The following is a 25696-nucleotide window of genomic DNA, read 5'->3' on the forward strand; positions in this document are numbered from 1 at the left end:
CTGTTTTGTGTCTTCTACAGATTGGCATGGTATAATGCTCATGCCATGCCCATTTCAAGCTACCAACAGGACCAGCTTCCCAAATTCCTTGACAAGCCCCTTCGCACTGGTGGGCTGCCCCAGCTTCCAATGCCAGGTCTGGGCCTCAATCAAGGCTGAAATTGTTGAAGCAGTTAAGACTGGGTGGGAGAAAGCCTATCAAGATGGGCATGGTGGTGATGGGAGAACAGAGATCTTAGTTTTAAAAACCATGATTTTAAATGTGTAAATATTCCAGCCCTTTCATCATATTTTAAAAAATTATATTTGTTTGCAAGAAGACACGCACACACAGGAAAGAGAAAGAGAATGAGTGAGGAGAGAAGAGAGAAAATGAGAATGTGCAATTGGCTTTACATGGGTACTGGGATGAACCTGGGCCCAGGCTAGCCCGGAATTTGGCATCCTTTCTGCCTCTACCTCCCACACTGTGTGGGATTACAAATGTGTAGTAATGGACTGGAGAGATGGCTTAACAGTTAAGCACTTGCCTGTGAAGCCCAAGGACCCCGGATCGAGACTCGATTCCCCAGGACCCATGTAAGCCAGATGCACAAGGGGGCACATATGTCTGGAGTTTGTTTGCAGTGGCTGGAGGCCCTGGCACGCCCTCTCTCTCTGCCTCTTTCTCTCTCTGTCTGTTGCTCTCAAATAAATAAATAAATAAAAACAAACAACAACAACAAATGTGTAGTACCATACCAGCTTTTCAATCATTTTTACATAGCTGTAAAACAAAGAGAAAACAACTGGCCTAGCTTTACTCCTGGGCCATGGAAACAAACCTCCATGGTGTAGTTGGTGTGCTTGTTGTCAAAGATGAGAGCCTCCTGGATGAGCTGATGCTGCTGCTCAAGCAGGTCTTGATTGGGTTTATAGTCTACAATGCTACACTCATACTGCTTCAGATGGCTCAGCTGGTCCTCCAGGGTTCCATTCATCTCAATGGAGATACGCCCTATCTCCTGTAGGGTGGAAGTACTCCATGGTAAATACAGCCCAGGACTTTTGTTCCCAAAACCCTAGACCTAGAAGGCCTGTGGCTCACTGCTATTCCCCATTCCCCTCTTCTATGTAAAAGAAGGCAGCTTGGAAATCTCTCTGGTGCTATACACTCCACATACCCAACCTCCCTTACCCTTAATCTCTCTGTGAGACCCTAGACTATGACAAACTGAGTGCTGATGTGAAAAGGCAGGCTCAGGGAAGGCCAATCAGGAGACTCCCTAAATCTGCATCTTCCCCTTAAGTCTGTACTGCTTTGGTCCTATAATAAAACTTTCTCCTAACTGCTTAAAAACAAAACAAAAATATATAAATAAGCCTGGATGTGGTGATGCACACCTTTAATCCCAGTACTCAGGAGGCAGAGGTAGGAGGATCACCTTAAGTGTGAGGCCACTCTGAGACTCCACATAGCCAATTCCAGGTCAGTCTGGGCTAGAGTGAGACTCTACCTCCAAAAACAAAAACAAAAAAATTATATATATAGTGTAAAAAAAAAAGCCAAATATATATAACAAAAACAAGGGATTTTGAGGTAGGGTTTCATTCTAGCCCAAGCTGACCTGGAATTCACTACGTAATCTCAGGGTGGCCTAAAACTCATGGTAATCCTCCTACTTCTGCCTCCCAAGTGCTGGAATTAAAGGCATGTGCCACCATGCTCAGCTATACCTGGCTTTTGAACTCAGGTCTCTTCCCATACTCTTGGTTCTCCACTGCTATATATGCTATGGAGCCAGCACAAACCTTCAAGCTGACCTGCTGCCCTTGTGGCCTCTCAGGAACTTGCTGAGATGAAATGAGGCTCACTACTGCCTAAGACAGTGAGCACTTAAGAACAGACTTATAACAGGCAGTCCTATAAACCCTACAGTGGCTGTCAAGAGGGTCCCTGGGGACTGTGTTGTTTACAACTACACCACAGCACAAGGATAGCACAATGCAGTGGACAAAAAGCATTGGCTGGGGAGTAAGGTAACCATTATCATCCTTATCTTAGAGATGAGAACACTGAGGACCAGGGGTTAAGCCAGCCCAAGGCTCACCATCAAGACAAAGTCAAGGCTCCAAATGGCACCTGGCCAACCGCCCCAGCCAGGCTTGCATCTAGCTGGTACTTTCCATGTGTCATTTCTACCCACATAGTCCCCAACCCTCACTCCCACCCACCATTTTAGTCCTATGAGGTGATCAGGGTTGCCAGGCAGCAAAAGCAGGGATCCTACTTTCCTAGCCTGTTAAGAATGCAGCCTGGGGATCCCAGCCTGAGCTCTCTGAGCCCAGATCGGCTGACTGGGCTCGGTAGTAGGTGCACAACTTCACCTCCATCTTTGTCTGGATCCAGGGCCCAACCATGTTGGCCTGGCTGGCAAATTGGCGGCGCAGGTGCTCATTGGACTGCTGCTTGCTCTGTTCCTCCAGGAGAGCATGGTCCCGTTTTGGCACCAGCTGCTGCACCTGGGTGGGACAGTAACATTGGTCATGTAGTTAGCAGCTCCCCTACATTGCTGGCACAGTCTGCCCTCCCAGGGGCCCTGCCTACCTTTTCCCACTTGGAGTTGATGATCTGAGGAGTAACTGTGGTGTAGGGGTTGCTGCCTGACAGCTTGATGTGGTTGCTTTCAGCAATCCTCTGGGCCTCCTTGTGGATGGCCAGGATGGCTTCACGTTCCCTGTCAGCATCTGGGAGGGTTGACTTGAACTGGTCATGAGCTGAGATCAGGCCCTGGAGGAAGAACAGGAGTGAGAAGAGCAGTCCAGCCATCTGAGGGTTCCCTGAAAGGATGGGATGAGGCAGACCTCAATCTCCTCAATGGTGTGGACAATGAACATGTCCTGGAGGTCCTCCATGGCACTTTCCATCCAGTTGTTGAAGGGTGCAGCCCGCTTGGCATACTCCAAGTGCAGCTGGTCAATGGTCTCTAGCTGCTTCTCTGTTTTCTAGGGTGTCGAGAAGGATAGGGACAGAGCAGGCAATGCAGGTCAGCTAGTGAGTGTGTATGTAGTGGGGGAGGTGTACCTCAGGGGTCTGAGGCCACCTCCCCAGGAAAAGCCCATGGATCCGGCCACTGTCCATAGTCCCACAATCCCCAAGGGCAAGAGAACCCAGGTTCCTCAATGATGCAGCACTTCCTCACCTCCAGAGCTTCCCTTCGACTGTGGGTCAGAGAGCCCAGGGCATCCCACTGGTCGCAGATCTTCTGGCATCGTGTGTTAACATTGTGGGAGTCATAGTAGTCCAGCTCACTGTGGGCCAGGCATACAGCAATGAGACCCAGTGGGCAGGCAAGGGTATGCAAAGACCACTACCCTGAGATCCTAGGTCCTTGTGCCAGAGGACAGTTAATACCACAAGGTACCCTTCTGCTTTGGGCTGAAGCAGAAGGGTAGGGAAGCTGGGGATGGGAGGGTTGGGCTGAGACATGGGTCCTTCAACCAGCCCTGGTATCTAGGCTGTTCTTGATTTAAAAAATGTCCAGCAGACAGTGCATTATAGCTCAAGCCTGTATTCCCATCCCTCAGGGGGTTGAGGCAAGAAGACTGCTGTGCTTTAAGGCAGCATGGGTTACCAAATGAAAGCCTACCTCCAATAATAATAATAACAGTAATAATATATATTAATTATATAATATATAATAATATATAATATATGTTATATATATACACACATATATATATTAGGAAAGATCCTATTTATAGAACTCTGTTATGAATAATTTTTTTTTACTACTGCCACTGGTCTCTTGCTGTGGCTCATGAACAAGTTAAGCTTCATGGCAGACATGTATGTGTATAGGAAATAAAAGAACCACCCCCTCGGGGGTCCTAGAAGACCCTGGCACACTGAGTAGAACTGTTGTTCAGAGACTTGAATGACCAGTATGAAAGACTCTGGGCTGGCACTTTTGTTGCTGGCAGCTACCTTATAATCTGCTCCCTACCCCTCCATCCATTCTATCAACACCCCAGGACCCCATGTCCTGAGGTCCAGGTGCTTGGACACACTGAACAACTGGCACCCAGGTAGTGAGTGTACAGGCAGGGTCCTTGGGGCCTGAAAAGGAGATGATCTCGTGACAGGAAGGCCATGTTCCCAAATGCCACCTGTGTAATAAGACTCTTGGCTTCTGTGCCTTAGCTTCCCCATGTGACACAGGTTACTGTGGAAATTAAATGCACTGATACACACTGCACGGGGCTCTGAGAGCTCTGTGGGACACTGCTATTGCCATTCCTCAAGACCTGGAGCCCACCAAGCCCACCCTGGGTAACTTGTGGCCTCTAATTTATCACAGGGATATGGATGGCATCCAGACAACCTCCTTTTCCTTCCACTAGGAACATGTCCAAAACATTGCTTCTGGGGCTGCCTGACCTTGGCTCAGGAGGATGGACTCACATGGTTGGAACCCAGCATCTGCAAAACAGGCTGGCTCAGCAATCACCCCAAGCCTATTTCCTACTAACTTCTAGGAGTGGCCCATTCAGCTGGTGGTCCTGATCATCCCCCATCCCCACAGCACAAAGGCATCTGTGTCTGTGGCCTTGCTCTCCTCAGTTTAGACAGACCCCCCAGGGGTACCTCTGTAGTATCAACAAGGGTACTACAAGTCCTAATATCATGATGGTTCCAGAGTACTGTATGTCTCAACTAAGCAAATGAGAACCCAGCAGCAGTGGGAAAGAAGAGCTAGAACAAAGGCCTGCCTTGTAGAACTTTGAGGATGACTGTGGCTGGTGGGCGTGTCTATGGAAAGGCAGGTCCAGCCAAGGATTCTATTTTTTTTATATATAAACTGGTTTTTTAAAAATTATTTATTTGGGCTGGAGAGATGGCTTAGCGGTTAAAGCGCTTGCCTGTAAAGCCTAAGGACCCCGGTTCGAGGCTCGGTTCCCCAGGTCCCACGTTAGCCAGATGCACAAGGGGGCGCACGCGTCTGGAGTTCGTTTGCAGAAGCTGGAAGCCCTGGCGTGCCCATTCTCTCTCTCTCCCTCTATCTGTCTTTCTCTCTGTGTCTGTCGCTCTCAAATAAATAAATAAATAATTTTAAAAATATATTTAAAAAAAAATTATTTATTTATTTGAAAGTGACAGAGAAAGAGAGAAAGAGGCAGATAGACAGAGAGAGAATGGGTGCACCAGGGCCTCCAGCCACCAACTGAACTCCAGACGTGCACCCCCTTGTACATCTGGTTAACGTGGGTCCTGGGGAATCGAGCCTCAAACCAGGTCCTTAGGCTTCACAGGCAAGCGCTTAACTGCTAAGCTACCTCTCCAGCCCAAGGATCCTATTTTTAAGTAGATAGTTATTTTGGGAGCCCCTCTGAGGCCTGTGGATTTTCCATGAAGTAATGGCTTGGGCCTCATACTCTCCAGTCCCTCCTTGCTGCTGTCCACTGTGCTAGTGGAATAAGGCCTCCATTCACAGGCTCCAGAGGTGCAGTGTACTAATTGTGTACAAGTTTATCTGACTGGGACAAGGAAGGGAGGGACCATGGGCTGCCTGGAAGCTCTTACAATAAGTATATGCTGAGCAGAAGGGAAGAGGCTGGAGGACAATAGACTTAGTGTATAGAGCTTCCCTCACGGAAGAGTTCATAGCTATAGCAGCCTGCCCTACCAAGGGCAGAGGTAGGAGGGAGAAAAGGGGCTATGTGGAGTGGCAGGCGGGGGAGAATGGCCCCAGTGACCCCTAAAGCCTGAAGATTCAGATTCAGCACAAGGAGCCAGAGGCCTTCCCTTTGCTAAAGAACCTAGATCCATTATGCCTTCATTGGTGCTGACAGGATGACTAAACTCCTTGCCCCAGAAGGTCCTTTCTGGTATCTGGGAGGAGGTGAACAGGTGAACAGGGCCTAACCCTAATGCTATGGGTGGGGCTTGAGAACATGCAGATGACGGATGCCACAGATCACACATACTTAAGTTCCTGGGCAATTGCTGCTATTTGTTCCACACGGTCCTGGTGCGCAGCCAGGTCACTCTCAAAGGCCTCGTGTTTGCGGATCAGAGCTTTGATGTCTGACAGTGTGGCTGTCTCATAGTCCCGGTGTTTCAGCATGGCTTCCTTCCCTAGAGGAATGGCAGAGACATTGGGTAACAGCAACAGAGCAGCTGTAAGGCTGTCCATTGAGGAAAGGGAAGATAAAGACATGGACCCCCATATCCTTTTTTAAAAAATTTGTATTCTTTTTTAAAATTTTATTTTATTTATTATTGGAGAGAGAAAGAGGCAGAGGGACTGAATGGGTACTCCAAGGCCTCTAGCCACTGCAAATAAACTCTAGACACATGTGCCACCTTGTGCATCTGGCATACGTGGGTACTGGGGAGCTGAACCTGGGTCCTTACTCTTCCCAGGCAAGTGCCTTAACCATTAAGCCATTTCTCCAGCCTCCCACATCCTTCTTAAATGAAGATGGTACCATGAACCCTACAAACTTCTGAAACCTCCTTCCTTGACCTCTCTGTTCAATACATGTAGGCCTAGTAAACACTTAGAAACCCCTGGAAACCTCATCCTTGACCTCTATATTCATCATAAACCTAGATAAGTCACATTGGACTTTATGGGCCTATGAACAGAGAGCTTAACAAGTAGCATGTCTTACTGGTAAAAGACTAATAGGATGGCGGTACCAAGGCAGGAAAGTTAAAGGCACCCATTTCTAAAGGGCTCTGACTGGGAGTCCCTGGACTGGCAGCCAGTAAGATGGGTAACGGGGCTGCTACTGCTCTTCCAGAAGCCTGGAGACTGCTCCTGAATAGGATCTTTGAAGCTTACTTCCTAGGGTGCTGTTCCAGTCCCTGCACTTTGCCTAATGTCCTATGGCTTTCTCTGTGCAGTAGGTGGGGCCATCCAGGGCTTTTGAAGCCCTGGGTGGAACACTGTTATTAGTTCTGGAGCCAGGCTAATTACATGCCCTGGAACAAAAGCTCAAGCAGCCCTGCAAACAAGTTAAGGAACTACAGGGAACCCAGGGGAAATGCCAGACTGGGAAGGTAGTTAGGATGCCTAATCGTTCCTCAATCACTGCTTCAAGGGCCTCCCCTGGAATGGCAGCTCAGAGACTCCCTCTGCACCTAACTAACTGGAACTGGAGCTGATTCATTATCTGTAAAATGGGGCTAGCAACTGCACTTACATGGATGGCCTTGGGCTAAGAATGGCAGGCTAGGAGCTGGTGCTACCATTCACCTCTGCCACTCCCAGTCTCATCTGTCTGTTAAATGATAACCACTTCCAGGTCAGGGCCTGGCGCTAGCAAGCAAACTGACTCTCTGAGCCTGCCACCCCCACCCCAAGCAGCAGGCTTAACCACAAGCCAAACTTGCAATTCTCTTTTCCAAACTGCTTTCTCCTAAGGGTGGGAACCAGAAATAGCAGGTTATACTCTGGCCTCAGTAAAGTTCCAGTGGGGAGCTGGCAAGAATGTCCTGAGAAGAATCAGAGAATAAGCCATGGGGCAGCCAAAGAAAGGATGAGAGGGGTCATTGGTGTCTGGTTGATGATCTGGTTACCTCCAGACAATCAACCTCTCTGACAAGTATGCACATGGACCCCTACCCATGTAGGCTATGGTACCAGTGACGTTATGAAGCAATCTCTGAACCCTTCCCTACAGGACAAAGACTGTAACTGCTAACTGGGACCAGCAGTGCAGAGGGGCAGCAAGGCTGGCCTATGCTCAGTACTTCACAATATGTGATTGAATCAGTGGACACGCCTGGAAAAGGGAATTACAATTGAGTTGGTAGGTTTGCCTGGGGGAAATACCTGGTGGGAGGAACAGGGCTAGATACCAAACCCAGCAGGAGAGGTGATAGCCCATTAGACAGGTAAGGCAGGGGTATATGAAAGCCATGGGCAACAAGGTCTCAGGAAATCATCTGCCCAGGGCCTTCAGGGGCCCTAGGCTGGTCACTAAAGAGTTTCCTCCAAAGTGATGATGACCAGAGCTGCTGTGAGGGCAAGATACAGCTCATGGCAACAGGAAACACATGGAACCCAGGTACTATGATACCCACTCATGTACCCAGAGGATACTGACAAAGAAATGCAAACATGGTGCCTGACTGCTCCCTGGGTAAGACCTCACTTGCTTGCTAAACTACTGTGCACAGGGCCATACACAGCCAAGTGGCTGAGGCTCAACAGATTGTTGCTTTTTTTTTCCTCCCCCAGAGTTAGGGTTTCACTCTAGCTCAGGCTGACCTAGAATTCACTCTGTAGTCTCAGGGTGGCCTCAAATTCACAGTAATCCTCCTACCTCTGCTTCCTGAGTGCTGGGGTTAAAGGTGTGCCCCACCATGCCCAGCTTGTTGTTTGGTTTTTTGAGATAGGGTTTCACACCATAGCCCAGGCTGGCCTGGACTCACTATGTGAACCAGGTTGGCCTTGAACTTGTACCAATTCTCCTGGTTCAGCCTCCAAGGTGCTGGGATTAAAGGCATGTATTATCATGCCAAGCTAGATATGTAGAGTGAATGTATGGATGACTGAGTGAGTGAGTGAGTGAGTGAGTGAATGAATAAATAAGTAAATAAAAGAATGAACTCAATTCCAGTTCCTATTATCCCCAAGATGACATCACAACCAACAAGCCTTCCTTGAAGGGGCACCATTTCTGTGAGGCAAGGATGAGGTGCTCACACCCAGCCCAGCCTAATCACCTCACCCTAGTCTGGCCTTGAATGAACAAGATGGAGTCATGAGCACATCCAGCTAGGCTTCTGTAATACGAAGCCTAAATTAAAAACTGATAGGGAGAGGGCAGGCAGGCGGGCTAAATCTGGGGTGGGAAACCATCCTTGGAGGAGCCATAGCTAGCAAAATGAACAGGCACAGGATCACTTCCCTTTAAGAACGGAAAGGTCCTCGGCTGTGCTTCTGGATGACTGGCCTCTAATGACCCAGGAAGGAGCCTGCCTGTAAGACATCTGTTTATCTCTAAGGGGAAGAAAAAAAAAAAAAAGAGGACCTGGTGCCAAGTGCTCTTTGCTATAGGCAACTAGCTGCATGAACTCAAACCAGCATTTTTGCATGTAGGAAAGGAAGGAGCTAGATGGACCCCATAATGCAGGGTCTGTCTGTGCATGTGCAATTGGGAGCTGAGAATAGAATGGGCGGGGTATACCATCAGTCCAGGCCTCATGGATGGAGGCCTTCTGCCGGAACTTCTCTGCTAGGTGGTCGAGTCGCTCTAGCCTACGGATCTCATTCAGTAGCCATTCCTCATAACCCTTCTCGGCCTGCTCAAGATGCTGCCAGCCATTGTTGATGTCCTGTGGGGCAAGAGAGGGAAGACAGCTTTCACAGGATGTTGGTAGTGAGCCAACTAAGATGGAGGATGCCTGTTTGATTCAGCCTTGGCAGGTCTGTGTTTACATGGGCCAGCACAACATATGCATCCATTCTTTTTGGACCAACTGAATGAATCTGAGCACTGGTTAACAGGTGAATGCTGATGAAGGCATGGGAGATAGAATTACATGGGAGACATTATCCCTCCTCTGATAAGACTACAAGTACTTGCCGGCCTTTAAGTCCAGGCAGACCAGGAGTCCAGATTTAAAAAATTATCGCTGGGCTGGAGAGATGGCTTAGCGGTTAAGGCGTATGCCTGCAAGGCCTAAGGACCCAGATTTGATTCTCTAAGTCCCACGCACGCGGTGGCACATGCATCTGGAGTTTGTTTGCAATGGCTAGAGGCCCTGGTGTGCACATTCTCTTTTCTCCCCCACCCTTCCCCACCCCCCACCCCCGTCTCTAATAAATACAGAAAAATAAAATAAAAAAAAATTATCTCACACAAACCATGCTAAGATTTGGGATGGTGGTACGTAAAACTCTGGGTATAAAACCTTGAGAAAAACAGTGGGGAATGTAGTCGAGTGACCCTCTCCTAAAAGCTAAGATGATACTGGTCCAACAGTACACCCAAGGGCAATTTAGCAGGCACTGCCCCTGGGCCCCAGTGGGTGTCGGGGGGGGGGGGGGGGGCACTCACTGAGACCATCCTGCCCTCAGAGGGCATGAAGGCAGGCCGGTTGCTAAGGCGCAGCTTGGTCTGAAGTGTGTTGAAGTTGATCTCCAGCTGACATTTCTCTTGCACCTTGGGCGGTTTGTGCACACGGCGGTAGTCACGGAAATCTTCCAGCTTCTGCTGCATCTCCTGGATAGTCTTCTGGGGCACACGGTCCTCAAGCCAGGGGATAGTACGCCGGATCCACTCCAGAAGCTGTGGACCCACAGGAAGCCATAGCAAGTGCTGCTCAGAGTGTTGATGAGGACTTACCCCCACAGCTTCTGGGCAAACCTGTCTTCAGGACTACCCTTTCTCCCAAAAGCAAATTCTTTGTGATTCCTTTTGGAACCTCACAACATATAATTTTTTGAAACTTTACTCCTCCAAGAGTCACTGAGCTGTACTCTACTTCGTATTTACATCTTTGCTTGTCGTTTTAAAAATTTTTTATTTATATGAGAAAGAAACAGGTGAAGAGAGAGACAGAGAGAGAGAGAGAATGGGCATATTAGGGCCTCTAGCCATTGCAAGTAAACATGTCACCTTGTGCATCTGGCTTATATGGGTCCTTTGGCTTTGCAGGCAGGTGCTTTAACCACTAAGCCATCTCTGCAGCCCTACCTCAGTCTTCTTTGCCCAAATCTAAGTGTTTGGCTTAAGTCTAATTCCCTCCCCAGATGCCTCTTTCCATAATGTCTTAGGACTCATGGCTATTGGCCTCACTGGGCTCAGGGGCCTGCAATGTGCCTGCCTCACTTGGGTAGCCAGTACATGCACAGGCCCTGAGACCTTAAAAAAAAAAAAAAAAAAAAGTAGAAAACTGAAAATGTAACATGTATTCATATTAGCTACTCTGATCTGATTGAAGGGGTGGAAAAGTACAAACAAATTGGACATTTTTGCATATAATTCTAGGAGAGTAAGTTCATTGTCTCTAATACAGACATATTTGAAGAAGTGGTTTCTAAATGCCAGCCACAGCAGAGGGAGAATGCGAAGGCCAGATGCACTAGGGTAAGCTTACATCCTGATGCATGATTTTGGAAGCCCTTTCTTGTCAAGAGCTGGGTCCTGAGAACTTGATCTTTTGCTTTGTCTTGGGGGTTGAGGATAATGGGCATAGTTATAGCTTTGCTCCTTTAAAGTGCTGAGGATGGAACTGAGGGCTTGTTCATGCTAGGCAACAGTTCCAATATCATGCTACAACCCCAGCCCTAGCTTCACCTCTGTAAAAGTCAACTGGTCAAAATAAAAAGTTGGCCACTTGCTGGGTATGGTGGCACACAACTTTAATCCCAGCATCCGGGAGGCAGAAGTAGGAGGATCACTGTGACTTCGAGGCCAGCCTGAGACTACACAGTGAATTCCAGTTCAGCCTGAGCTAGAGTGAGACCCTACCTCAGAAAACCAAAAACTTTAAAACCCTGAAATCATAACGTTGAAGAACCAATGGTTTCTTAAGAGCACACAATTACTCCTCAGAAGCCAAAACTGAACATCTATGTAGGAACTCAAGCTTGGGATTCAGAGGCCAGGTGGCATTGGTAACTGCCTGACTAACCTTAGTTCTCTGAAGCCAAACTGAAAGGTCACATACTAACTTGGTCAAACTCCAGAGCCTGTAACCTTTTATCTTTTCTAGAAGGTCTTGCTGCTTGCTTTCTTCCTCTGAATGGTACAATCTTTGGCCACAGGTAACAAGGTGATCTGCCTTGGCCAGATGTGGTGGCACATACCTGTAATCCTAGCAATAGGGAGACTGATCAGAAGTTCAAAGTCCAGCCTTGGCTATGAGGCCCTCTCTCAAAAAGAAAAAAAAAAGAAAAAGAAAGGTGGGGGATGGGCTAGGGAGATGGCCTAGAGGTTCAAGCACTTTCCTGTGAAGCCTAAGTATCCAGGTTTGATTCCCCAGTACCCGTGTAGGCCAGATGCACATGAAGGCACATGCATCTAGAGTTCGTGTGCAGTGGCTAGAGGCCCTGGGCATGCCCATTCTCTCTCTATCTGCCTCTTTCTCTCAAATTAATTAATTATGGGGTGGAGGGTGAGCAGCTGGGACTGTAGCTCAGTGGGAAACAACTTATCTAGCATGCCCAAGGCCCTGGGTTCCATCCCCAGAACTACCAAAGACAAAAGAAAGTCTTTTAGCTCTGGGGCCTTGTGGAAATAGGGGAGTACACTCACGTCACTGGCCAGCCGCTCATAATCTTCCATCAGGTGCTCATTCTCTTGATTAACAGCAAGCACCTTGCAGATCCGATTGGCAGCAGTCTCAGCCTGGGGCACGGAAAAGGCACAATCAAGGCTGCCTGGGGCTGAGGACCCTCCCTCCTGACAAGTAGATCCCTTGAAAGCAGAGGATTTCCCAAGAAGGGGAAGGAGAGGAAGCACAGCTCTAGCAAGATGGCTTTGAGTGGCTATGTCCTAACAGGACTGTTGGCATCTTTTTTTACTGCAAGGCATCCACTACCTAGTGCTGGGGGCACTGAGAGAAGGGTAGGGGCCCTCTACCTCTACTGAGAACCAGGTCATAGAAGAGGGCTGGGTGGGGCAACACTGGGCCTCCACATTAAATGGGAAGGTAGCCAGTAGACGGAGGTGGGGTGCTGGTACTCTTGGGGGCAGTGGTCAGAAGTACACTCAGCCCCTTCCTGCTTCCCCTTAGAGGTGTGAGTTATCAGTAGCTCATGTGGCCACAGGTCATAATTGGCAGGACAGAAGAGCAAAGAAGGTGGAAATGGGGAGCTGGCCTGTCCAAACTCTAGGAACATGTCCTGCCTGGTCCTGGTGGGGGGAGTATAAGGCCAGTGTGGAAGGGGGGAATGCTTGCTACACAGGGAGAGGGGAGACAGGTACCTTTCAGGAAGCACAGAAAAGGTCCGAGAGGAGTTGGAACAGCAACAGAACAGGAACAGAAATAGTGAGGAGGGTCTACAGAGTGATGGGGAAGAAACAGAGGCTCGGGAGACAGTCCAGGCTCAGCTCACTCTGCTATCCACATGTGGCACAGGAACAGGTGGGGAGGAGGACTGGCCATCCATAGTTGGCATGAGCACATGCAAACTAACCCTGCCCCATGCTGCTGGACACACACCAAGGGTAAGAGGCCTCACCACTCCCAGACTAAGACTCATGAAAGCCTAGGCCAGGACATACCAACCCAGACAAACTGCAGAAGTCACAGCCAGGAACACTACTGATATGGTGCTGCTAGGGTCAGCTTCTGACTACTAATTGGGTACATACCGGGTATTCTAAGCTCAAACACACTTATCTGCCAGGAGGGCTTTGTCAGTCACAAGAGTTTTGTGCCACTACTGGAGCTCACAGTTTTAGGTGTTCAGGGTTGATGAATGAAATGAGCGTGCAAAAGAGAAAGAATGAATGTTTTGATGACTAGACACAGGAGAATGGCACATTCAGAAAGTAACAGACCTGTGTGTCTGCAACAAAAACCCCTGAACAGACAGGACTGAGCATCAATAAAGAAGTTATAAGGTGTCCTGAGAGACAATTTCAGAGTCAAAGAAGGGCAAGTCCAGCTAGTGTCCAACTCCCTGAACAGAGATGGTCCTAACCTCCACCTTCACAAGAGGGGCCCAGATGCTCCCCAAACCTGCAGAGTACCTGTATCCACAGAGCCTCCCTTCCAACACTAGACCCAAGGTCAGCTCAAGGCATGGTGGGGGTGGGGGTAGATTTCAGGCAGAAGAAAAAGCAATCTGATGAGGGCAATGTGCTACACAAAGAAGTCCAGAGCAATTGAATCCAACAGTAGCCATGCTGTTAGGGCTTGACGCTACCCATCCCCACAGGCCTTCCTACCGTCGGGGCAGTGTCTTCCCTCTCACTCCCTCACCATGCTCTCCAACAAAACACACGGGTCACAAGCTCCAACTGTGGCGTACAGGTAGGAGAGGGGCTCTGAAATCTTGTGTGTTTGGCCAGGAGCTGAAAAGAACAATTTTCACTCTCCCAGTTGGGCAGGGGCAGCTGTGCTAACTGCCACAACTCCAGGGCCACTGCACTTGCTGTGCCAGGGACTGTCCTAGATATCTCTACATCTGCAGGAAATCATTATTGCACATCCAAAGCAATCCTATGAGGGGTGCTAAGAGAATTCCCATTTCACAGATAGAGAAATTGGGATAAAGTGACCCATGGAAGGTCATGCTGCAGAGGTAGAGTTGTGCCAGGCTAGACTGTCCACAACAAGGCACTTGCTGGACATGAGGTCTAAGAAGATGGACTACAGAGAACAGCAGGTATGACCTCTCCTCAAATCTAGAATATCCTTCCCTCTCTGAACTCCAATTTCCTTTTCTTTCATCCAAACAGAGCTTACAAAACAAAGGCTGTTAGCCTTGTGTGAGCTCTCTTGAGACCTGAGTTGGTACAGTCCTTGGAGAAGGCAGGTGTATGTTAAGTGGTCCATAAAGCAGCACTGATTCCTCATCCTCAGCCCATGGGCTGAATGAGATCATAAGATCAAGTCAATAGGAGCATGCTGCTGTCCAAAACACTTCTGAAACTAGGAAGGCACAGATGTGCCCAGACCCTAACAGAAGCCACAGGGTGGCATGTGGCCAGCAAGACTCAGGAAGAGCCATACAGGGCATCAACTCATCTTTTGTCCTATTCATGTCACCTCCAGCAAGGCAGGCTACTCCTCAAAGGCAGGCAGCCCAGCTGTGGATCATAACAAGAGAGGACAAGAAAGATAAGGGGTCATACCATAGTCTTTTTCCCTATGGTGATACTAGGCTCTTGCTTCCCTGTCTGAGGGTTTAAGGCATAACCACCTGCCTTGCAGAGGAACTGTATTCAAATGTAAGAATGTCTGTGGGGCCCTGGCATAGGTCCAGCACTGGTCAAACAGTGGAGCCAAGGTCATGTGGCCTCCATAGATGACCCTTTCAAGTCCCACAGCTTAGCCAGGGTTCCAAGTACACGTGGACCTAACAATAGTGACTTGTGACAGAAAGGGCAAATCTGCACCACAGCAGCAAAGGGTCCTCCCACCTTGGCTCACCTTCTGGGCCCCCGAGAAAGCGTGGTAGAAGCAGGACACGTAAGTCATGATAGCCTTCTCATCTGGCCTCAAAGTGCCCACAATATCTGTGCAGAGAGAGAGAGAGAAAAAAAAGAGAGAGAAAGAAGCAAGAGAAAGTGAAAGATGCAGAAGGGAGACGGTTGGCCTGAGGCTCATGCGGGAAGAATAGCACTTGCTCTGGACTGGAAGCCAGCTGCAGTTCAGGCCTGGTGGGAGGGGACATCCTGCCAGAGTATACAAAGGGGAAGAACATGGTCTGAATGAGGGGCCTTTTTTTCCACCAGGTTTGAAACAGACTGGCCACAGTTTCTACAGAAGCAGCTTAGATGGGACCAGAAGAGTCAAATGCTATGCAACTACTTTCTGAAAACCTAAGGAGAGGCTGGAGAAATGACTCAGCAGTTAAAGGCACTTGCTTGCAAAGACTGATAACTCAGGTTCAATTCTCCAGTAGCCACGTAAAGCCAGATGCACTAAGTGGTGGATGCATCTGGAGTTTATTGTAATGGCAGGAAGCCCTGGCATGTCCATACTCACTCTTTCTGTCTCTCAAATATAACAAACATGGATATATATATATATAACCTAAGCAGGGACTTAATTACCAACCACCAACCATCTCTGCATAAAATCCAGAATGATATTGGACACAGTAGTACATGGAGGCAGAGGCAAGTGATCACTACAAATTCAAGCCCAACCTGGTCTACATAATGAGCTATAGGATTCTGAGTCAGCCAGGGCTATATAACCAGACTCAATTTCCAAAATCCAAAGAGGGGAGGTGGTGGGATGGGCTGGAGAGATGGGCTTAGCAGTTAAGGTGCTTGCCCGTGAAGCCTAAGGATACAGGTTAGATTCCTCAGTATCCACGTAAGCCAGATGCACAAGGTAATACATGCATCTGGAGTTTGCTTACAGCAGCAAGAAGCCCTTGGCCCACCCATACTATCTTTCTCTTGCAAATAAATACAACTATTTAAAATATTATTAATAACAATAATAATATAAAATAATATAAAATAATCTGGGTGTGGTAGCTAATACTCAGGAACACTGTAAATTCAAGGCTACTGAGTGAGTTCCAGGTCAGTCTGGGCTCAAAATACCCCTGCCAACTAAAAATAAATAAATAATAAAATAAAACAGTGCCACACCCATACCTAACAATTTCCTGAGGCTCTCAGAATGAGACATAATATTCTTATTCTGTGGTCTCATCACCTTATTTTGCATCTCTTTGTTCTACTCATATTTCTCCAGCCACTGCTTGAACAAGCCTTAGGGTCTCTGCACTTGCCTTACCCCTATGTCTGAGATGCCTGGGCCACAATCTTCATCTAGACACTTTTTGGTCCCAGCCATCTCTATGCCACCATTGCACCTCATTTTCCAGTGGCTCCTTACCACATGAAACAATCTGACATGTGTGTTGTCTTGCCCACTAAGAGATGCAGAATCCCCTGTAACAGGGATCTGCCTAATCAGTAACAACTGGGTTTCACTGCCTGAACAGAGCATGGCACACACTAGGCACAACAGAGTACAGACTGGACAGATAGCAATGTTCAGGATTGGGGAGTAGGGGGTGGCTTCCAGTCCGAGAGAGGCCACTGCCGTCTGCAAGAGAAATGAGGTGAGCATGGGAGGCGAGAGGCAGCAGTGGCATTGGGCAGTGGCGGCAAGGAGAGCTGCCTGGCCTTGCCCGGTACCTTCTGCGCTCCCGAAAAGGCATGGTAGAAGCTGGACACATATGTCATTATGGCCTTCTCGTCGGGACGGGCCGTGTTCACGATGTCTGCAAGTGAACAAGAATGGTTAAACGGCCCAAGCAGGGGTTGGATTGTTCACTTGCCAGGACCCATAAGCTCCCAAGGCCACAACCAGGCCAGGGGAAGGACCTCACAGCTGATTCAGTGCTAGCTGTCAGGTGGGCTTGGCCACATCCAAAGCTGCCCTCCTAGTCTGAGAAGGTCAAGGCTGTGGGAACTAGACTGAAATAATACTGCTTCCCTTTTCTGAGGATGGCCTCAAGGGCCTGCAGAGCAGTGAACTCCAAGGTTCACTAGAGACCAGAGACATGTATCCTGGCTAAGGGTTTTGCTGGCTAGGAAATGGAGCAAAGCCGGAAAAGGAAAAAACAAAACATTCCACTCTAGTGAGCTCCATTCCCCAGGCCTGCAGTCTGCAGAGGGGAAAGGCCAGGGTTGTTCACAGGAAGCCAAGAACTGGCCTCTGTTCTCTGCCTAGCCCATGATGTAGTCCCTGAAAGCCAATCCTTCAAGCATTGCTCTCCCCACCCTTTTCCATCCCCTGAACCCATCCAGTCAGCTCAGTCTTGGGTGACAAGACCATTACTGGTTCCCCTAGTTTCATTCAGCCTTCTAGCTGGCTCTGCCTAGCTCTCTAAGGTTACCCTAAACTTTGAAGAGCCATGGCCTTTGCTCAAGCCAGGCCGGACAAATAAGGCCTTGGGGAAATGTCGTGTTTTACCAAACAGGATGTTCCTACCTTCTGCATCCAACATCTTGGGGATGTCAAGGTATTTCTCAGCCACTTCAAAGGCATTGTTCAGGTTGGTAACTGGGTCATCCTGAGGAGGCAGATGGGAGAAACAAGAATAACTCCATTGGATCCAGCCTCAACCCCCATTCCCAAAAGCAGGGCTGGATAGCATTCTTTGGAATTCTCAGCCATCTGTGCCAGGTGTGGAGGAGGACACCACTGGATGGTGCAATTTCTACCCCAAAGTGGGGCAAACTATGGCTATTTTCGTCAGAAAAATGTAGGCACACACCTCTCACATAATTTCCAGACATCTACAGAGTCCAGATTAACCTTCTGCCCTGAAACCCAACAGGTGTGGTCCAGGACCAAGAGCACATGGGGTGACTGGGAATCAAACAAAAAGCAACTATATATTTCCCTCCCCTAAATACTCTTATCTCCTACACAGGACCCCACTGCTATAAGATGGGAACAGGTCCCACTACCGGCTGATCACCTTCATTTTCTTTCCCTATCTCCAGCTACAGCAGGATCCCTGCTCCCTCCATGGCCCAATCAGGCTCATACCTCCTGTGGAACATCTGCCTCTGAGCTGTCTTCTCCTCCAAGGGTCCCTCCAACACAAGTCAGTTCAGGGGTATAAAAATTCTGTAGCAGCTATCTAGCTTTGCACCCTGCCACCCCACTGGCCTGTGCCCAGCTTCATGTGGCTAGGTGCTTTGGATATGGTCCTCTGCTTTGCCCATAAGGCCAACTGTACCTACAGAGCAGGGCTGGCTTTCAGCTCTTTGTAGGCAAATCAAAGAGGACTCTGCACAGGAAATGGTGGCTAGAGGAATGGTTTAGAACTCCTGTCTCTTCCCACTAGGCAGAAGAGAAATGCTTCTAGAATCTAGAAGGACAAAAAGGGAAAACAAAAGGCACAGAGGAATCCTAAAATATTCCTGGCTGGTTGCAATGCGCACAGAGGGAGATGGGATGGTCCCTGAGGAAATCACCAAGGCAAGAATTAACTACCAAGCCAGCAAACAAGGTAGAACTGGCACAAGGCTCTACTAGTCACTACAAATGGATAGAATTCAGCTGTGCAGGGCAGCAATGGACAGTCCTTAGGGACTGGGACCAGAGCTAGGGCAGCACTTTCAAGGTACCTTGAGCTGTGAAGTCACATACCTTTCTTAGTTTGTCATACTCAATTAGCTCAGGTCTGTGTCGGTGGATCAGAGCATTGAAGGCCAGACCATCTTTCCAGCTGAAAGGGAAGGCAAAGGTTATGAGGTGGGCCCTCACTGTCCTGGCAATCCTGATGGTCCTGCATACTCACAGAACTTGTTAGTGTTCATTTAGTGTGTGGCAAGCACCACAGGGACATGGTATGGCAGGGTGGCTGTGAGCACAACCTTAGGAGCTTGACAGCGTGGAAATCCCAGATCTGCCATTAACAATGCGATCTTGGGTAAATCACATAATCTGCTTTTTCAGTTTCTACACCTGTAAAATGGGGATAGTAATAGTAGCTACCTCTGAGTTACAAAGATTAAATGAGTAAGTGCTTAGATAGCACCTGACATGTGCCTAAGCTGTAGGTCTCCTGCACTCATCCATGGAAGGCTAGGAGAGAGCTAAGCTTGGTGGTCAGCCCTGCGGGCAGTCACTGCCACTGCTGGCCCAGTTTATAGTAACAGGGAACCTATTCTTTGTCTCTCCCATCAGAGGGAGAAAAGGTCTCTGGCTGGGCTGAGTTTGCTCATCTTAGCATGATGAAGAGCACATTTTCCCCAATTCCAAGTTCAACACAACACCACAGCCAGTCTATCTCCATTTCAGATGTCCAAATAAAGAATATGATTGTGGCTTCTGAGAGTCATTTTGCTTAGGGAGGAAGGAAGTTCAGGGCGCCTGGGGGAGTGAAGAGTCTTATTGCCTCCAGGCAGCTGCAATCTCCTCCTCAAGTGAGCCAGAGACCTTCCAATGGGCTCACACCAGCCTGTGATAGATCAAGACTCACTGAGAAATGCTTATTTCACAGACCACAAAGCATGGGGAGTGAGAAGAAGCATCTGCATCCCCAGTGTGAAGCAGGGGAATGAGACAGGTGGGGTAAGGCCAGGCACCTACCTGATGTGGAAGTTCTGTACATTAACATTCTTATATGGGGCCGTCTTTCTCTGGCACCAGAGAAGCAGCCCTTCCTTGGCTGAAGTCTCTGCAAAGCACACAAGAGCGGTGAGATGGGCTCAAAAGCAAACCTTAGGGGCTGGAGAAATGGCCTAGCGGTTAAGCGCTTGCCTGTGAAGCCTAAGGACCCCAGTTCGAGGCTCGATTCCCCAGGTCCCACATTAGCCAGATGCACAAGGGGGCGCATGCGTCTGGAGTTCGTTTGCAGTGGCTAGAAGCCCTGGCACGCCCATTCTCTCTCTCTCTCTCTCTACCTCTCTCCCTCTCTCTCTCTGTGTCACTCTCAATAAATAAAAATGAACAACAACAAAAAAATTAAAAAAAAAAAAAAGCAAACCTTAGGGCTAGAGAGAAGACACTTGCCTGTAAAGCTTAAAACCCTGAGTTCAGTTCCCAGTACTCACATAGAGCCAGATACACAAAGCGGCACATGTGTCTGGAGTTCTATTACAGCTGCTAGAAGCCCGGAGCACACCTTTAATCCTAGCACTCCAGAGGCTGAGGAAGAAGGATCGCTGTGAGTTCAAAGCCAGCCTGAGACTATATAGTGAATTCTAGGTCAGCCTGGGCTACAGCGAGAACCTACCTCCAAAAAGAGGGGTGGGGGCAATAGACATTACAACAGTAATACTGATGTCAGTAGTGACAGCCAGTCCTGTTCCTGATGTAGCTAGACATCTGTCTGTCCCAACTGCCAGCACATAAGGCTCAGCCCCAAGAAGCTGCCTGCCTGGAGCTGTTTCAGAAAGTGGCAGGGTCAGGATGTGAATCCGCAGTATGTCCCTAACCAGCCTGCCTTTTGCTGCCAGAGCACACAAAAAACAAGCACTAATAGCCAGCCTCAGCCTTTTCCCAACAGAGGAAAAACAAGCCATGGAAAAGCGAGGAGGCTCTTCTACTCCTTCTGTCAACTTGGCTGTTCTCACATGGAAAGTTCTATCACGGTCACCCAGCATCCAGGAGCCACTCCATACACTGGCCTGGCATTTTTTTCTTTTACTATGTTTCTGTATGGGTGTGGAGGAGAGGTGGTGCATGCATGGAGGTCAAAGAACAACCTCAGAGTGCCAGTCCCTTCCTTCGACCTTCTTTGAGACAGGGTCTCTTTTCTTGTTTTCACAGAGGTTAGTCTAACTGGCCTATGAGTTTCAGGATTTTCCTGGCTCTGCCATCCATTGCCCTAGGTGCTCTGGAACATAGACTACAAAGGTGCTGGGAATTGAACTTGGTTCGTCAGGCCTTTAACTACTGAGCTCTCTCTCCAGGCCTCTGGCAGCTCTCCACCCCCCTCCCCGTCCAAAGATAGGGTCTCACTATAGTCCAGGCTGATCTGGAATTCACTATATAGTCTTAGGGTGGCCTTGAACTCATGGTGAACCTCCTACCTCTGCTTCCCAGTGCCAGGATTAAAGGCAAGTGCTACCATGCCTGGCCTCTGGCAGCTTTTTCTTATCTTGTGGTGCACAAGGGTGGCTAGAGAGAAGAGGCATAGACTCTGGATGGCCTAAGCTGACCCCTGGCTCAGGAGTATACCCCCAGGTAGTATATGGAACAGAAAGAGAAAGAATCGGGCCCTACCCACTCATAGTTTGCTCTGAGGTTCAGGTCACCATGCTGTACAAAGGGGTCAGTCATACTGGTCTGCTTTGACCATGGAGGTCACAAAATGGAAACCACAGAGAACAAGTGCTCTGGGGTGACCTAGAGCAAGGAAGGGCTATGGAAATAGGTGAGTGGCTGACATCTCAAGCAAACAGGAAAAAGTATGGAAGTACAAAGACAAAACCACATGTTTTTTATGTTTTTTTTTTTTTTTTTTTTTTTGAGGCAAGCCCAACAGACTGTCTTTTCTTTTCTTTTTTAATGAAAGAGAGAGAGAGGAGAGGGGAGGGAGAAAGAGAGAGAATTGGCATGTCTGGGGCCTCCAGCCACCACAAATGAACTCCAGACCTGTGTGCCCCTTTGTGTACACATGTGACCTTGTGTGTTTGTGTCACTGTTCATCCACCTTAAATGGGACCTGGAGAGTCAAACATGAGCCCTTAGGCTTCCCAATCAAGTGCCTTAACCACTAAGCCATCTCTCCAGTCCCAAAACCAAGAGTTCTTAACTAACTTGCTTGATTCAGGAAAACAAAAAGGCAACTCTGTTGTGCCTTACCTTCCACAGAGATGTCCTGAATGGCAAACCTAAGAATAATGGTCCAGATCATTCCTAGGGTCATCTTTGCATTGCCGTCCACAATCTCTGCACATAGGAAAGAGCATAGGGAGAAGGGGGCTGATAACCAGAGTCAGGAACCTTAGCATGCACCAAGGCAGCCTACCAGTCTCACCACAGACCTGCTCTTGATTGTCCCAGTGGAGCACAGGTTGTCCCCTCTGCCTCCCTTGCAGGACATACTCAGCATGGTTCTGGCTAGACACCTCAGACCTCTGCATGTATGGTTGCCTGGACCACCAAGGTCTCTTTCTCTGCTGCCTAGTTCATTGTTATAACTCAGCTCATAGGAGTGATCCTCCATGAGGACTGTGTCTTGTCTCTGCTTGCTGGACATACTACTGTCTGCTAATGACCTACCACTTCCTTCCAACAACACTGCAACCACCCTTATCCATGCCATTGTGGTCTCCTGCAGAGCTCAAAGCAGCTGCTTCCTACCTGTCCTATAATTCACATGCCAGGTGCATTAAGATTTGTGTCATACTCTTGTTAAAGCTCCTCTATACCATGTTTCTCATTAGCAAACTCAGCATATCAGGTAAACACTCTACCACTTGAGTACAGAGAGGCAGGGGATTGTCTGTCCCAGTCCAGTCCCAGGGTTCTAGGATCCAGACCTGGACACTAATCAGAGCCACCTGCCTCTTTCCAGTATCAGGCCAAGGCAGCTCTTCAGCCAAGAAACCCATCTCAAGTGCCAGCCTCCACAGCCAGGGGGCATGACCCATCCCACATAGCTGTAGGTTGGCCATGAAGGCTCAGAGTTCCTGAGAGGAAGATGACTCTCATGACATAACCATCACTGCTTTCTGACCTGCAGCTGTCCCCTTTTGCAACCCCTAGGAGGAAACCATGTTCTTCAACTACCAAGCCATGCCATGAGGAGGGGTGGGGAGATGGGGTGGAAGCCGGGGTCCTCCAGTGTTCTCAGGCTACCCTCCAGCTTTGTCCCAGAGTCTAATGGTTATCAGGGTTGGGACTGAGCCAACTATGGCATGAACAAGGACATTTTCTATTTTTTCAAGGTAGCCCAGGTTGACCTGGAATTCACTATATAGTCTCAGGCTGGCCTATAACAGCAATCTTCCTATCTCTGCCTCCCAAGTCCTAGGATTAAAGGCATGCACCACCTCGACTGGCCAGGGAAAATGCACATAAGAATTTTCTTCAAAAGAAATAGACCAGGTCCTTCAACTCATCCCTCTGTGTTTACAGACAAGTATTTCAGCAAAACAAACACAGCTGTGAGAGCACAGGCTGGAGCAGTGCCCAGAAAAGAGATCCATGCAAGAACAGACAATTTCTGGGCCTGGCTTAGTTTTTGGGTTTCCTTTTTCTTTTTTTACACAAACACCAACCACTTCAACCATGGCATTCAAGGCTTGGCATCCCTCTTCAGAGGTCCTGGGTTGAGGCAAAGCCTTAGAACTTAGCATGCACATTATGGCCTAGTGTTTGGGCCAAATTCTTAGCTTTGTTATTAAAGGCAATCAGGTTTTTTGTTTGTTTATTTGTTTTGTTTTGTTTTTCTAACAGCTGGAACAACATGGATGTCAGACCAAAAAACTCTTCTCTGATTAATGAGCAGAGCTGAAAGCCCAGGGTGCTGGGAGCTTTTGAGCTCCATCAGCCTCACCTTATCTCCAAAAGTGCCTGTGAGCTCAACCCTAAGGACTGTGGGTATCCACACAGGACAGAAGAATCTTGGGTGGTCAAGGCCACACTATCAGCCTGTACCTGGGGTAAAGCCTAGGTCCTGGCTGTGCATTGTCCTCCTCTATCACCTTGCTTTGGACCACTAGTTTTCTCTCCTCTGTACTTCATCCTCCTATCCACACATATTAGCACAGACAGAAGACAGGTCATTGAAGCCAATGCCCCATGCCCTCATGGTTAGATACACACTCCCACTTGTCAGGTTTGGACTGGATTTTTGCAGAGTGGGGCTGTGGGCCCCTCATGCTATCAAAGGCAGTCACTAATTTTTATTTTTTTAAGTTTTTTTGTTGTTTTTGTTTATTTGAGGTAGGGTCTCACTCTAGCCCAGGCTGACCTGGAATTACCTATGTAGTCTCAGGGTAGCCTTGAACTCATGGTGATCCTCCTAGCTCTGCCTCCCGAGTGCTGGGATTAAAGGGATGCACCACCATACGTGGCTTATTTAAAGTTTTTATTTTTATTTGTTGAGAGGGAGGTAAAGACTTAGAGAGGGAGGGAGAATGGGCGCACCAGGACCTCTAACCACTGCAAGCAAATTCCAGGTGCATGCGCTACCTTGTGCATCTGGCTTATGTGGGACCTGGAGAATCAAACCTGGATCCTTAGGCTTCACAGCATCTCTCCAGCCCTATGGTCACTATTTTAAGTGCCCCAAATGCTCAGCCATAAGCAAAGCTAGACCAGGCTGCCCACTTTTGCTCACCTTCTGCACCAATGGAGACCAGCTTGACTCCTTTGCTGGCAATGAAGTCCAGTGCTTTGTTCACATTGTTGATCTTGTGAACTCTCATCTTGCCCCGCTCTGGCTTAGGTAACCGCTCTCCTGAGAGTTGCACGGAGAAAAGAGAGGGGCTTTAGCATTGGCCCTGCTTTCCCAAAACAAGCTCCTTGGCCACCCAAGCCACTCGTCCCACCCCACGAGCCGAGGCCTTTGTATGCTGTGGCAAGGGGACAGCTGGGAACAGTGTGTGGGTCCACGTTTAGGTTGCACCCATGCCATTCTACCCTCACCTGAAATGACCTCTAGGAGGAGCATGAGCTTGAGCCCATCTCGGAAATCCTCATCAATGTTCTCAATTTGAGTTCCAGCTTTCCGCAGGTGGGAGTTGCACCAGGCTGTGAAGGTCTGGGGAAGAGAAACGAAAAGGGGATAGTCAGTTGTGTCAGGGCTCTCCACCAAGAAGCACTGCCTCTGGGCCTAGCCCTGGAGCCAGTCCTCTACACATAGATCGTTTCTTTTAAGGCAGAAATCTCATGTAGTAGCAGCTAGACTAATGTGCTATGAAGCTAAAAATTAACTTTAAAAAGAATTTTTTGGCCGGGTGGTGTGGTGCATGCCTTTAATGCCAGCACTCGGGAGGAAGAGGAAGGAGGATCACCATGAGTTCGAGACCACCCTGAGACTACATAGTCAGCCTGGGCTAGAGTGAGACCCTACCTCATAAAACCAATATTATATATGGGGGCTACAGAGATGGATTACTGGCTAAGCACTTGCCTGTGAAGCCTAAGGACCCCAGTTTGAGGCTCTATTCCCCAGGACCCACAAAAGCCAGATGCACAAGTTGGCTCATGCATCTGGAGTTCGTTTGCAGTGGCTGGATGCCCTGGCATGCCCATTCTCTGTTTCTATCTGCCTCTTTCTCTGTCACTCTCAAATAAAAATAAACAAAATTTAAAAAAAAAATTTGAGAGAGAGAGAAATGGGTGTGCCAGGGCCTCCAGCCACTGCAAACAAACTCCAGGTACATGCACCCCCTGGTGCATCTGCCTTACATGGGTACTGGGAAATCAAACCTGGGTTCGTAGGCTTTGCAGGCAAGCACCTTAACAACTAAGTCATCTCTCCACCCCAAAGATGAACTCTTGATCCTGCTGCTTCTACCTACCAAGTACTAGGATTACAGGATGTGGCACCATGTCTGACTATATACATTGTTT

The 25696-nt window shown here is 48.5% G+C and overlaps 1 protein-coding gene across 5 annotated transcripts in view; it reads right to left on the reverse strand.

The window, feature by feature from the left end:
- Nucleotides 1-25696, reverse strand: part of Actn4 (actinin alpha 4) — a 93062-nt gene that overhangs the window by 3627 nt on the left and 63739 nt on the right. For 3 of the 5 annotated variants that reach the window (XM_004659887.2, XM_004659885.2, XM_004659886.2), the window contains exons 2-17: nt 24767-24881; nt 24459-24578; nt 21974-22060; nt 19754-19841; nt 18809-18887; nt 17639-17720; nt 16840-16925; nt 12259-12351; nt 10057-10287; nt 9184-9331; nt 5968-6118; nt 3183-3291; nt 2845-2985; nt 2588-2770; nt 2368-2502; nt 825-1004 (exon numbers count right to left, since the gene is read on the reverse strand). In XM_004659887.2, coding sequence (XP_004659944.1) covers nt 825-1004; nt 2368-2502; nt 2588-2770; nt 2845-2985; nt 3183-3291; nt 5968-6118; nt 9184-9331; nt 10057-10287; nt 12259-12351; nt 16840-16925; nt 17639-17720; nt 18809-18887; nt 19754-19841; nt 21974-22060; nt 24459-24578; nt 24767-24881 — 2028 coding nt within the window. Of the gene's footprint in view, nt 1-824; nt 1005-2367; nt 2503-2587; nt 2771-2844; nt 2986-3182; nt 3292-5967; nt 6119-9183; nt 9332-10056; nt 10288-12258; nt 12352-15106; nt 15193-16839; nt 16926-17638; nt 17721-18808; nt 18888-19753; nt 19842-21973; nt 22061-24458; nt 24579-24766; nt 24882-25696 lie in introns of all 5 variants that reach the window. The other 2 variants (XM_012949086.2, XM_045153925.1) reach the window with 1 other exon arrangement.

The sequence above is a fragment of the Jaculus jaculus genome, chromosome 7 (assembly GCF_020740685.1).
Source record: "Jaculus jaculus isolate mJacJac1 chromosome 7, mJacJac1.mat.Y.cur, whole genome shotgun sequence".
NCBI classification, from domain to species: Eukaryota; Metazoa; Chordata; class Mammalia; order Rodentia; family Dipodidae; genus Jaculus; species Jaculus jaculus.